At 37.8% G+C, this 13,918-nt stretch overlaps 1 protein-coding gene across 1 annotated transcript in view; it reads left to right on the top strand.

The window, feature by feature from the left end:
- Positions 1-1,423, top strand: part of HNMT (histamine N-methyltransferase) — a 38,768-nt gene extending 37,345 nt beyond the window's left edge. The window contains exon 7 of the mRNA XM_061135033.1: positions 181-1,423. Within this exon, the coding sequence (XP_060991016.1) occupies positions 181-536 (356 nt within the window). The 3' untranslated portion in view covers positions 537-1,423. The remainder of the gene's footprint in view (positions 1-180) is intronic.
- Positions 1,424-13,918: the final 12,495 nt, after the last annotated feature.

The following is a 13,918-nucleotide window of genomic DNA, read 5'->3' as shown; positions in this document are numbered from 1 at the left end:
ATGTATAACTTATTTATTTAACTTTCCCTCCAACCCCTTGCAGTCCTTGAACTGAGCTACAAAAGTCAAACATTCCTACTTTTTAAAAGGACTGCTCTATTCCAAGCATCAAATGTACTGCTTGCAGAGTAGGTAAATGAAAAGAATAACTGAAAGCATGAATGTTTTTCGGTTGCACAGGAGCCAGCAGCTGGCAAAAGCTATGGAAAAAGTATGGATCTCGCTTACCCCGAAATGACCTCTGCCAGTATGTCACATCGTCTGACCTCACTCAGATGCTCGATAAGTTGGGGATTAAGTACGCGTACTATGACCTTCTGTCCACCATGGACATATCTGACTGTTTTATTGATGGCAATGAAAATGGAGACCTACTTTGGGATTTTTTGACAGAAACCTGCAACTTTAATACAACAGCACCACCTGATCTCAAAGCAGAAATTATGAAAGATCTGCAAAAGCCTGAATTCAGTATAAAGAAAGACGGAAAGGTTCTTTTCAATAACAGTCTGAGTTTCATAGTGGTTGAGGCATAAATACACATCATGAGAATATTAAAAAACTACAATTTGAACAATGTTGATCATTTGTGTATTAAAATTATAAATATATCTCATAACATAAACAGAAGCATCTTCTCTTATATGTAAAACCTAGAAAGTTTTAAGACATTCTCGGACTTCCATATAGAATCATATATGACACTGCTGGTCTTCTCTCTCCTATAGGTAAAGAGATGACATGTGGGCTATATACCACATAATCTGAAAAATGAGACAGCTAAGTTTCAGGGGGCTTACTGACAATAAAATCGACTCCATTTGTTAACTGTGATGGAATTTTCTAGACTACTAACAAAATATGTGCTATGGATTTTTAAAATACTAGTAATATAAGTAATACTACTACTACTGATACATTAGCCATTAAGAAAGCATACGTTTATTGACTTTCCCTTTTTGTAGAGAAGTATTTGTCTGTATGCATTTCTTTGCTATAGTTTCTATCCTTACCTTTAGTGATTACTAAAAGTAAGCACCTAGGATGTTACAAAACTAAATGTCATGTATTGTCATTTCCTTCGATTTTGGCTTCTCTTTTAACTTTGTTTATGGTGTTGTAATGTTTTGTTTTTAGATATACTGAAGTTTTCTTTATTCATTCAGATTTAGTTTTTTTTTAATTTCTGGATTTCTGAAGCATTTTAAAAGGCCTTCTAAAACCAAGGTTTTAAAATATTAATGTATTTTATCAAAATGATTGTATGATTTCACTGTATAAAAGTCTCTGATCTGTTTGAAGTTTATATAAAGAGTGAGTTGAGAACAAACTGATTTTTCACAAGAAGAAAACCATCTGTGTCAACACAGTTGACAAAAAATGATCCCACTTACTTAAAATAAATCTTTTATCATTTACTAAATTCCTAGAAAATATTTGAGTCTATTTCAATACTTCATAGTCCATTCTATGACAAAGATCTCCTCTAAGAGCAAGAATCATCTTTAACAGTAAGATTTCAGAGAATTTTTGAAAAGTTTTTGATAACCTTTAGTTGGTTAATCCAGTGCTATCAGAATTTAACTTTGAAAGGATTCCTAAAGTAGCTGAATGTTACCAGTTCCCAGAGAAAATTAAAACCTTGATAGTTTGATGTGGTTTCATGGTATAAAATAGATTATTTAATTTTATATGAAATTTAGTCTAAAGATTAATTAATTATATTACTGAAGATCAGTAGTAGCCTGACTATTGCATGTAAACCTATTAGATATGGGCTCCGTATCGTGGCTCAGTGGTAAAGAATCTGCCTGCAATGTAGGAGACACTTGATCCTTGGGTCAGGAAGATTCCCTGGAGGAAGGAATGGCAACCCACACCAGTATTCTTGCTGGGAGAATCCCATCGAGAGAAAAGCCTAACAGTCTATAGTCCATGGGGTTGCAAAAGATTTGGATACAACTCAGTGACCAAATAGCAACAACATATTTAACAATAAACATCTATCATTCTCTTAAAAAAAAAAGCATACCTCTTAAGTAATTAAGTAATTTTATAACTAATAAATAGTTACATTTTTAAAGTAAGTAAATAATTCTCTCTGTTAAAAACAGGATAAAAGTGAGGGTTTACTAAAGAGCTCATAGACCCCAATTCTCCAGTGATGAAGCCTCCAACGTGGTATGATATTCACTCTTTCACATCACAGAGCCACCACTTAATGCTGCAGTATAGTCACTTAAAAGAGTTAATGCTCCTCCTTCAGGCCCAGAGAGTACACTGGAGTACAGAGTCTATTTACACCAGCAAAGTACCAAGCTTTATTGTTCATAATAAGTAAAATTGACTTGCAGACTCTATTCTTGGACAACTTCATCAATGTTTTTTGAATTGCCAGTTCCAACAAATGAAACGACAGTTATCCAATCACATTCCTGAATATGAACCCTGAACCATTAATCATACTGATATGTACTACTGACAAAGGAAATCTGTGAAGCAGGCATGATTGATGGATATGGACCATGGCGACCTTGAACGACTTCACCAAAAAGATAGAAATCAAAACTGCAGAGCAAATGATAGCTGTTTCTAAAAAGCACATGTGCAAAGCAAGAAGAGAACTAATATGCTGTTTCAAGATGAAAAACAATAGCAGTATATAGATGGATGTTTGTAAATATAGTCTTTTTTCCTCATATAGTTTTTACTATAAAATACAAGGAAAAATAAATTTTCATCTGCTTCAATCTAATGCAATGGGAATAATCAAGTCTTTTTATAAAAAGAAAATCCTCAGGAGTTCAGTACCAGTCAGTGATGGAAAGATACAAGGGTACAATAGGGGCAAAGGGGTGGAACTCTTGGCTTCTGCTTGTGTTGCATATCACAAAGGGCTTAAGACAGTCACATATTTAATTTTCTAGGCTGTTGTTGGGCTTCAGAAAAAGAAGCCTACAACATGAATTTGGAATGTTGTTTTATATATCACTGTACATCTCCCAGTGTTTAATATGGGGGCTTCCCTGGTGCCTCAGAGGGTAAAGAGTCTGCCTGCAATGCAGGAGACCCGGGTTCAATCCCTGGGTTGGAAAGATCCCCTGGAGAAGGGAATGGCTACCCACTCCAGTATTCTTGCCTGGAAAATCCCACGGACAGAGGAGCCTGGTGAGCTATAATCCATGGGGTTGCAAAGAGTCAGACACAACGAAGGGACTTTCACATTCATGCATATGGAAGATGCTAAGTAACAGAACACCCAGTGAATTCTTTTTCAAGCATTTATCTTATACCTATATGTTTATAATTTTATTACAACCAGAGCTTGAGAAAACCAACAAAGTTGTCTGTTACATTCAGTATTAGTATAAACCTTAACTTTTTTATGGTGTTTCTGAAACCTTTCTGTATTTGTTAGAGAGTACTGCCAAATCCAAACAGCAGATATTAAATGGAGAGGAATGTTTTAGGACCTTGACTTTGTTTACTATAAAAATTGACAAATTTCTTAATTGAAAACTCTGCCAAAAATATACAATGGAGAAAAGATAGTCTCTTCAGCAAGTCATTTTGGCAAAACTGGACAGCCACATGTAAATCAATGAAGTTAGAACATTATCTCACACTATACACAAAAATAAACTGAAAATGCTTAAAGAGTTAAATTTAAAACACAACACTATAAACCTCTTAGAAGAGAACATAGGTAAAACATTCTCTGAAATAAGTCATAGATACCAATGTTTTCTTATGTCAGTCTTCCAAGGCAATATAAATAAAATAAAAAACAAATGTTGTTTAGTCGTTCAGTCATGTCCGACTCTTTGCAACACATGGACTGCAACATGCCATGCTTCCCTATCCTTCCCCATCTCCCAGAGCTTGCTCAAATTCATGTCCCTTGAGTCAGTGATGCCATTCAACCATCTTGTCCTCTGCCATCCCCTTCTCCTCTTGCCTTCAATCTTTCCCAGAATCATGGTCTTTTCCAATGAGTCAGTTCTTCACATCAGGTGCCCATAGTATTGGAGCTTCAGCTTTAGCATCAGTCCTTTCAATGAATATTCTATTGATATCCTTTAGGATCAACTAGTTTGATCTCCTTGTAGTCCAAGGGACTCTCAGGAGTCTTCTCCAACATCACAGTTCAAAAGCATCAATTCTTTGGCATTCAGTCTTCTTTATGGTTCAACTCTCACATCCATACATGACTACTGGAAAAACCACAGCTTTGACTAGACGGACCTTTGGTGGCAAAGTAATGCCTCAGCTTTTTAATACACTGGCAAAGTAATGCCTCGGCTTTTTAATACGCTGTCTAGGTTTATCACCAAGGAGCATGCATCTTTTAATTTCATGCTGCAGTCACCATATGCAGTAATTTTGGAGCCCAAGAAAATAAAGTCTATCACTGTTTTGATTGTTTCTCCATCTATTTGCCATGAAGTAATGAAATCAGATGCCATTATGTTAGTTTTTTGAATGTTGAGTTACCTAATAGAATTTATAAGCTTTGTATAGCAAAAGAAACCATAAACAAAATGAGAGGACAACCTGCAGACTAGTAGAAAATATTTACAAATTCTACAACCAACAAAGGTTTAATTTCCAAAATATACAAACAGCTCATACAACTGAACAACAATACAATAAAAAATTGGCCCAGTACCTAAAGAGATATTTCTCCAAAGATGACAAACAGATGACGCCATCTGTTTGCCAACAAGTGCATGAAAAGATGCTCAACATCACTAATTTTAAGAGACACAAATCAAAAATACAATGTGGTATCACTTCACACCAATCAAAATGATCATCATTAAAAGCTCTACAAATAACAAATGCCGAAGAAGGTGTGGAGAAAAAGGAACCCTCCTCTACTGTTAGTGGGAATGTTAATTGGTGCAGTCACTATGGAATACAGCATGGAGGTTCCTTAAAAAATGAAAAATAGAGTCGCCATATGGTCTAGCAATCCCACTCCTAGCATATATCTGGAGAAAACTAATTTGAAAAGATATATGAACCCCAATGTTCATGGAAGCAGTATTTACAATAGCCAATACAGGGGAGCAATCTAAATAACCATTGACAGGTGAATGGATAAAGAAGATGTGATACATATACAATGGAATATTACTCAGCCCTAAAAGAGAATGAAATAATGCCATTTGATATTGCAGCAACACAGATGGACTTAGAGATGATCGCAAGTGAAGTAATCAGGAAGAGAAAGACGAATACCACGATATCACTTACATGTGGAACCACAGTATGACATAAATGAGTTTATCTATGAAAGAGACTCACAGACATAAAGAACAGGCCTGTGGTTGCCAAGGGAGAGAGAGGTGGGGGAGAGGCAGATTGGGAGTTTGGAAGTAACAGATACAAATTACTATATATATATATATACACATAATAGATAAACAACAAGGTCCTACTGTGTATCACAGTAAACTATATTCAATACCCTGTCATAACCATAATGGAAATGACTATGAAAAAGAAAAACAATATATATAACTGAATCACTTTCATGTATACTGGAAATTACTACAGCACTGTAAATCAACTATACTTGAATAAAGTATTTTTTAAAAGCCCAAAAAACAAAACAAAAGAAGAAAACTCTGCCAATCTGGACAAAAGAAAAACTTTAAATTTCTGGTGTGTATCCATAAAAACAGATGCAAAGGTCATAGAAAACACTAGATCTTACATCTGTGAAATAGCACAGTCTCAAAAGAATATTTAATGTCTTTATAATATTTCTTTAATAAAAATAGCTTACACAGAATATTTTTTCATTTTAAAAGCACATTTGCATGTATTTAACCCATCAGAATGTTATTTCTAAGAAAATAAGGACTTCTTGCTAAGCCCCACAGGGGATTGCATAAAACAGTCTTGTTAGATGGTAAGGCAGAACCAGATTTCCTGGGTTCAACTCCTGGTTCTGTTAATTACTCACTGAGAGATCTCAGGCAACTCATTTTCTCTGTATTCTTACATTTATTCATCTTCAAAATGAAGATCATAATCCTAATAGCCACCTCAGAGGACAGTTATGAGGATTCTAGGAGTTAAGCTATATAAATATGCTCCTAAAGTGGCGGGCTCATAGGGAATTCAAAAATATTGATTATGATTATTATTAACAGCACATAAAAATTCAACATAAAATGCAGAATGCATTTTTAAAAATTAAAATTAAGGAAAATTATGACTGAGGCCAGAGAGAGAGCAAGTACCTAGAGGAATCAATCTAGTCTCTGACCTTGACATTTCTAGCCAAAGGTAGATGGCCTCTCTGTTAAAGCTGAGCTGGTGCTTCACAAAGCCCAAGTGCCACCAGAGCTGGGCCACTCAAGCCCCACCTGAGGGCATCTGCCATCCTGATGCTATAAGTACCAGTGTTCTGTACTATGTAAAGGGCCCCATCTCAATCCTGAGACCAGGGGTGGTCAGCTGCCCCAAGGATGGCACTTCAAAGGCTGGCCAGAAATTGACCGCAGCAGCTTCTCTTGAAAAATACAAAAGTGATCCTTTTAATTCTGTTAGAACTTTAGAATTCCAAATCTAGGGAAATTAAGCATTTCTTCTTTCACTCATTCATGAAATATACATTCCACCAATACGAATAGTATGAGACACTGTTCTCAGCAAAGGTGTTGATGCAATAAAGAAAGTTCCCAATGTCAGTGAACTGATTTCTAGTGGGAGGGTGAACTGAAAAGTAAATATTTGTCAGATAATGACAGTCACTATTAAGAAAACAAACCTAGATAAACAGAAAAGCATACCGGTGAGGATAATACTAGTTGGAATGGCCAAGGAAAGCTTATTTTTTTTTTTAAAGGTAAGATTTGAACAGAGATTTAAATGAATTGAAGGAGCAGCCATGCAGACTTTGGAGACGAGCATTTCAGGAAGAAGGAGGTAAAGTACAGCGTCCCTGATGTGGGAATGAGTTTGACACATCTTACAGTCAGAAGGCTCGGTGACTTTCTATAATAAGTGAGCTGAAAAGTCATGAGATCGATTCTAGTCCAGAGTAGCTACTGCTGTAGCCATATGTGGGAGGACCTCACTAGGATGCCACAGTTAGAGAGGGAGAAGTAGAGCAGACCAACAGAGATAAGACCCCGTAGCATTTTTTTTTTTTCCCGTAGCCTTTGAACAGGAGATGCACATTGGCTGTCTTAAGTCATGCTCCTTACCATTTCCAATTCCTATCTGAGTTCAGCCTGAAAACAAGCACCCCTTTCTCCAAGGTATCCATATGGGTGTCTGCCTCTTGCCCACCAAATGTCCTAGTTAGAAGAGCTTGTAAGATCTCACTTCAGTTCAGTTGCTCAGTCATGTCTGACTCTTTGCAACTGGACTGCAGCATGCCAGGCTTCCCTGTCCATCACCAACTCCAAGAGCTTGCTCAAACTCACGTCCCTTGAGTCGGTGATGTCATGCAAACATCTCATCCTTTGTCATCCCCTTTTCTTCCTGCCTTCAATCTTTCCCAGCATCAGGGTCTTTTCCAATGGGTCAGTTCTTCGCATCAGGTGGCCAAAGTATTGGAGCTTCAGCTTTAGCATAAGTCCTTCCAATGAATATTCAGTACTGATTTCCTTTAGGATTGACTGGTTTGATCTCCTTGCAGTCCAACGAACTCTCAAAAGTCTTCTCCAACACCAAAGTTCAAAAGCATCAGTTCTTCGGCACTCAGCTTTCTTTATGGTGCAACTCTCACATCCATACATGACTATTGGAAAAACCATAGCTTTTACTAGACAGATCTTTGTCAGCAAAGTATTGTCTCTGCTTTTTAACCTACTATCTAGGTTTGTCATAGCTTTTCTTCCAAGGAGCAAGCGTCTTTTAATTTCATGGATGCAGTCACCATGTGCAGTGATTTTGGAGCCTGAGAAAATAAAGTCTGTCACTTTTTCCATTGATTCCCCAACTATTTGCCATGAGGTGATGGAACTGGATGCCATGATCTTAGTTTTTTGAATGTTGAGTTTTAAGCCAGCTTTTTCACTCACCTCTTTCACCTTCACCAAGAAGCTCTTTAGTTTCTCTTTGCTTTTTGCCATAAGGGTGGTGCCATCTGCATATCTGAGGTGATTGATATTTCTCTCTGCAGTCTTGATTCCAGCTTGTGCTTCATCCAGTCCGGCATTTCGCCTGAAGTACTCTGCATATAAGTTAAATAAGCAAGATGACAATATACAGCCTTGACCTAATCCTTTCCCAGTTTGGAACCAGTCTGTTGTTCCATGTCCGTTATTAACTGTTGCTTCTTGACCTGCATACAGGTTTCTCAGGAGGTAGGCAAGATGGTCTGGTATTCCTATGTCTTTCAGAATTTTCCACAGTTTGTTGTGATCCACATAGTTGAAGGCTTTAGCATAGTCAAAGAAGCATAAGTAGATGTTTTTCTGGAATTCTCTTGTTTTTTCTATGATCCAGTGGATGTCGGCAATTTGTTCTCCAGCTCCTCTGCCTTTTCTGAATCCAGCTTGAACATCTGGAAGCTCTTGGTTCAAGTGCTGTTGAAGCCTCGCTTGGAGAATTTTGAGCATTGCTTTGCTAATGTGTGAGATGAGTGCAATTATGTGGTAGTTTGAATATTCTCTGACATTGCCTTTCTTTGGGATTGAAAACTGACTTTTTCCAGTCCTGTGGCCACTGCTGAGTTTTGCAAATTGCTGGCATATTGAGTGCAGCGCTTTCACATCATCATCTTTGATGGTTTGAAATAGCTCAACTGGAATTCCATCACCTCCACTAGCTTTGTTCGTAGTGATGCTTCCTAAGGCCCACTTGACTTTGCATTCCAGGATGTCTGGCTCTATATGAGTGACCACACCATCATGGTTATCTGGATCATTAAGATCTTTTTTGTATAGTTCTTCTGTGTATTCTTGCCACCTCTTCTTAATATCTTCTGTTTCTGTTAGGTCCATACTGTTTCTGTCCTTTATTGTGCCCATGTCTGCATAAAATGTTCCCTTCATATATCTAATTTTCCTGAAAAGATCTAATCTTTTCCATTCTATTGTTTTCCTCTATTTCTTTGCATTGATCACTTAGGAAGAATCTCACTTAATTCTTACTTAATTAATTTGAAAGACTGATTATTATTATTATTCCATTTTTGAGGTAAGACTTCCCTGTTGGCTCAGATGGTAAAGAATCTGCCTGAAATGCAGGAAGCCTGGGTTAGATACCTGGGTTGGGAAGTTCCCCAGGAGAAGGGAATGGCTACCCACTCCAGTATTCTTGCCTGTAGAATCCCAAGGACTGAGGAGTCTGGCAGGCTACAGTCCATGGGTCACAGAGTCAGACATGACTGAGCAACTAACACACATACACACATTTTTGAGGTGAGGAAGCTGGGATGCTAAATTAAGTGAATTGCCCAGCTCTCAAAATCAGTTTGTAAAGGAATGTAAGCTAGTCTGTATTCACACTGTCCATCTATATATTGGGAAAAGTAAGTTGATGACCCTCTGCCATCATGGTAGTGGTGGTTTACTTGCTAAGTTATGCTGACTCTTTTGCCACCCCATGGACTGCAGACTGCCAGTCTCCTCTGTCTGTGGGATTTCCCAGGCAAGAATACTAGAGTGAGTTGCCATTTCCTTCTCCAGGTTCAGTTCAGTTCAGTCGCTCAGTCATGACCGACTCTTTGCAACCCCATAAACTGCAGCATGAGATCTTCCCAAACCAGGGACTGAACCCGCATATCCTGCATTGCAGCCAGATATTTTACTGACTGAGCCACCAGGGAAGCCCTGATCATCATAGATGCAGATTATTTTACAGAGTAAGACTCATCAGACTATATTGCCTTTGCCCAAATGTCCATCTGCAAACTGAATTGGATCTCATTGCAGAAAAGAAGAAACAGGATGGTGAAAGGGTAGTATTTAAAAAAAAAAATCACTTCCTTGAATGGTGAATTAGCACTCTTTCTAAATGCTATGCTTCACTAATAAGTTAGTTTTAATCCATTCCCAAATGCCTGGGTTCTCTCATCCATTTGCTTCAACTTTTGATTTTTTTTTCTCTATTCCTACCAGGGGGCTTCCCTGGTGGCTCAGTGGTAAAGAATCTGCCTGCCAATTCAGGAGACATGGGTTTGATCCCTGGGTAGGGAAGATCCCCTGGAGCAGGAAATGCTAACCTCCACTCCAGTATTCTTGCTTGGAGAATTCAATGGACAGAGGGGTCTGGCAGGCTACAGTCCATTGGGTTTCAAAAGAGTCAGACACAACTTAGCAACTAAACACAAAAACAAAATTCCTCAGGTCCCAGGCATCACCCATTTGTTTCATGTTTAAATAATCTGTCACCTATATCCTAGATTCCCTGTGATTCATACACTGTGCAATATGCATTCATAGTATGCGATCAACTAATGCAGGGGAGTTAAAGCTATGGATTGTGTAATCCATTTCTCAATGTGATATACACTGAAAAGGCAACTGCAGTAAAAGGGAGGTTGATTTAAGAGGCTCCCTGGGCAAGAAGAGTCACAATTTCCAAATGTGACAAAAATTCATTAGGGCTCCATGTCAGATTGCTGCACTCTCTGTAGCAATGGTTTAATAAACAGAGTGATGCACTGTTCTAGAGGCTGCAATGACATGTTGTGGATATTTGATATGAGCAGTGTCTTCCCGCGATCATATTCTTCTCCTGTAGAATTATCCATGTTTCCTGATTTGTCTTAATGATACCTGAAGGACTTTGCAAATAATCTGCCTATGGTAGAAAATGTTGAAATAAATCACAGAGGCTATCAACCACAGTCCAAGCTTGGTGAGTTCTCCAAAGACACTTAATACAAAAGATGCCGGAAAATGTCAGCACCTCTATTTATGTCCTACAGCTAACTAATTTTATGCTAATTTCATTTCGATACTGTGATTCCTTTTTCTACGTGTTGATGGATGGGTTTCATGAGTTAATTCTCTAGTCTCTGATGCAGGCGGACTGGACATAAATCCTAGGGTTTTGTAGAAGAGGCAATTGCACCATGCTACTTGTTATCAGCACGAGCACATGGCAACCTTGGCTTATTTTTCAAGAGACTGCTACCATTCCGCACATTTCCCGAGTGCAGACTTCATCTACCCCACAATAATTTTTAATGGGAGAAGTGTAACAGTCTTTGTGTTTTGTTTATTATTGATTTTTATTAGGTGTTTCTTTTATTTCTCCAGGTGTGATTGGGAGAAGAGTTTGGACTTCTTTCTCAGTTTATAAAAGATAATGAGAAAAAGGCACAAGGAAATTAGCTAGGGCTTGATGCTTCAGAAGACACCTCATGGGAATGATTTGTCTGGACAAGGTTGGCAACCCATGGGTTTGCCATCTGTGTGTCCTAGGAATGGTGTAGTAAATATTGGCTTCCAGGCTTAGCTGCTTCACTGTGTTTTCTTTGGTTTCTCTAGTTTATAGATTTCCAGCTTGAAAAAGAGTTGATCGTGGAGACAGAGTCTTTGCTAAATAAAACAGACCTTAAAGAATTTTGAGGATTACACATTAATAATAGTTAATATTTACTGAGAGATTATGTGTTAGGTGTTATGTTACATTATTTAATCTAATCCTTGTAATGAGCTTATGGAATAGTTATTATTTTTATCACAATTTCTCAAATAATGAAATTTTATAAAGTTGCTTATATAACTTACCCCACATTATCACAGCTAATGCCAACCCATACAGATAAAATTCCAGAGATCATTTTCTTAGACTTCATAGCTTGGCTGCCTCTAATGGTGATCTTCTTTGATTCTCCCTTGATTCCTTTCTCCCCTGACTCTCTAAGCTTCCTTATAGGAATTACCTCTTAGCTTTGAATTTTCATTCTATCTCCTGAGGACTGATCTTATCTGGTGGCTCTGGTAGAAAGAGAACACTTTTTTGACTTGACCAACTTTGATCCAACATTTTATTATTTTCAAAAGCAGCGTCTATGTGGCTGTGGCCTGCCTTCTTGGGCAGAGGACAATCCCAGAGGACTGGTTTTTTATTTTGATCTTGTGTATACATATTTTCACTTAGTATCTATAACACAAGAAAACTTGAAATGGCAAATCATAAGGCCAGTCCAGTTCCAGTTGGCAGAGAGTTGAATGTAATATGGCAGATATTGTTTCCTAACAGCAATTCTTCCTTCTTCTGTGATAATATAATATCTAATGTTAAATTAGGTGCCATGGCTTCTTAGAGGAAGACTATATTTCCCTTTGTGCCACAGATAGTCACATGACTGAGTTAAAGCCAATGGGATGTGAGAAGTGACATTGTGGTATATGCTGACAAAGGAAGATGCATGTTATCTTCATCTGCTTTTTTTTTTTTTTTTTTGCTTCTGGATGACTGGAATATGGATGTGATAGTGAGCTCCTTCAGACTATGCAGACAAGAGTAGCAATGCCCTAGGAAATGCAGAGCAACAGAAGCTGGGTCCCTGGACTTGATGGAGCAGAGTTACTACACTAGGGAGTGGACTGCTTACCTTCAGACTATTATGAGACAGAAATAACTCTCTGCCTCCTACATACAAGGCTAACTTATTTGAAATAACAGTGACTGACTCCATGCCCTATCTTAACTAAGTCCTTCCCATCCTTTTCAGGATCTTTTTTAATCTATAAGGCACTCCAAAGACATATTGAGGATATAAGAAAAAAACCTTTGAAAAATGCAACACAGATTAGGTCTGGGAGGCTATTTTTGCAAAAAAAAAAAAAAAAAATCATTTTTTCCCCCAAGTAGAGTCAAAATATCAAGATAAGTGTTCCTATTTTATCAGTTACCTGAATTCTAGATACTTAATCTTCATGATATCAAATATTCACCTAGCAGATAACTTATTCATCACAGTATTGAAATTTAGTTCATTTCAAAAAGTTACAGAGATATCAACATCAATAAATTCTGTCAATCATACTCACTCCCTACTTTTAAAATTTCAGTGGGCAGAAGAATCACCTGGGAGGCTTACTATACTTGCAAAATTCTTGGTCCCACCCTAGATCTGAACCATGTGTGAGGCCCAGGAATCTGTCTTTTTATGAACCAGCCAGGTGACTGTCTGGCCCATCAGAGCCTCAAAACCTACAAGATATGGAAGTTTGTATGCAACATTGGTAATAAAAATATGTAATAATAATTGGACTATTGTAATTAGTCCAATTGTAATAATTGGACTACCCAGGTGGCCCTAGTGGTAAAGAACATGCCAATGCAGGAGACTTAAGAGACGCAGGTTCGATCCCTGGGTCGGGAAGATCCTCTGGAGGAGGGCATGGCAACCCACTCCAGTATTCTCGCCTGGAGAATCCCGTGAACAGACGAGCCTGGCAGGCTATGGTTCGTAGGGTCGCAGGGAGTAAGACATGACTGAAGCGACTTAGCACAATAGTAGTAATTATAGAAATCTTACATCATTCACTGATATACCTGGACCAGTATCCTCTAAATGTTGCAAATAACAACATATAAAATGAAGTGAGCACTGATTATGTGTCAGGCACTATATAAAATTTTTGACATGCAGTTTCATTTAATTTTCAAAATAAAAAGGCATTTTTAAAAAACAAACTGTTCTCATTTTATAGAGGAAGACAATGAGGTTTGATAAGTTGAAATGGACTTGAATACAATCGAAGGCATAGCAGAACTGGGTCTCTGCTCCAAAGTTCAAGAGCATAACTCTGAGATACTAAGGCCTCTCCACATTCTTAGCACTATCGTTGATCAGGGAGAAAAGCCATGTTTCAAAGGTTATTCAAGTAAGGACAGTAGTGAGTACACATGTGTTCATTAGTCTACACCTGCCATTTACAAGATACCATATCGGTCTCAGGAGAAAAAAAAAATGAATTCAGGAATT

This window comes from Dama dama, chromosome 33 (genome assembly GCF_033118175.1).
Source record: "Dama dama isolate Ldn47 chromosome 33, ASM3311817v1, whole genome shotgun sequence".
Classification (NCBI taxonomy): Eukaryota; Metazoa; Chordata; class Mammalia; order Artiodactyla; family Cervidae; genus Dama; species Dama dama.
The sequence above is the reverse complement of the archived record's forward strand: the minus strand, read 5'-3'. Positions and strand labels throughout refer to the sequence as shown.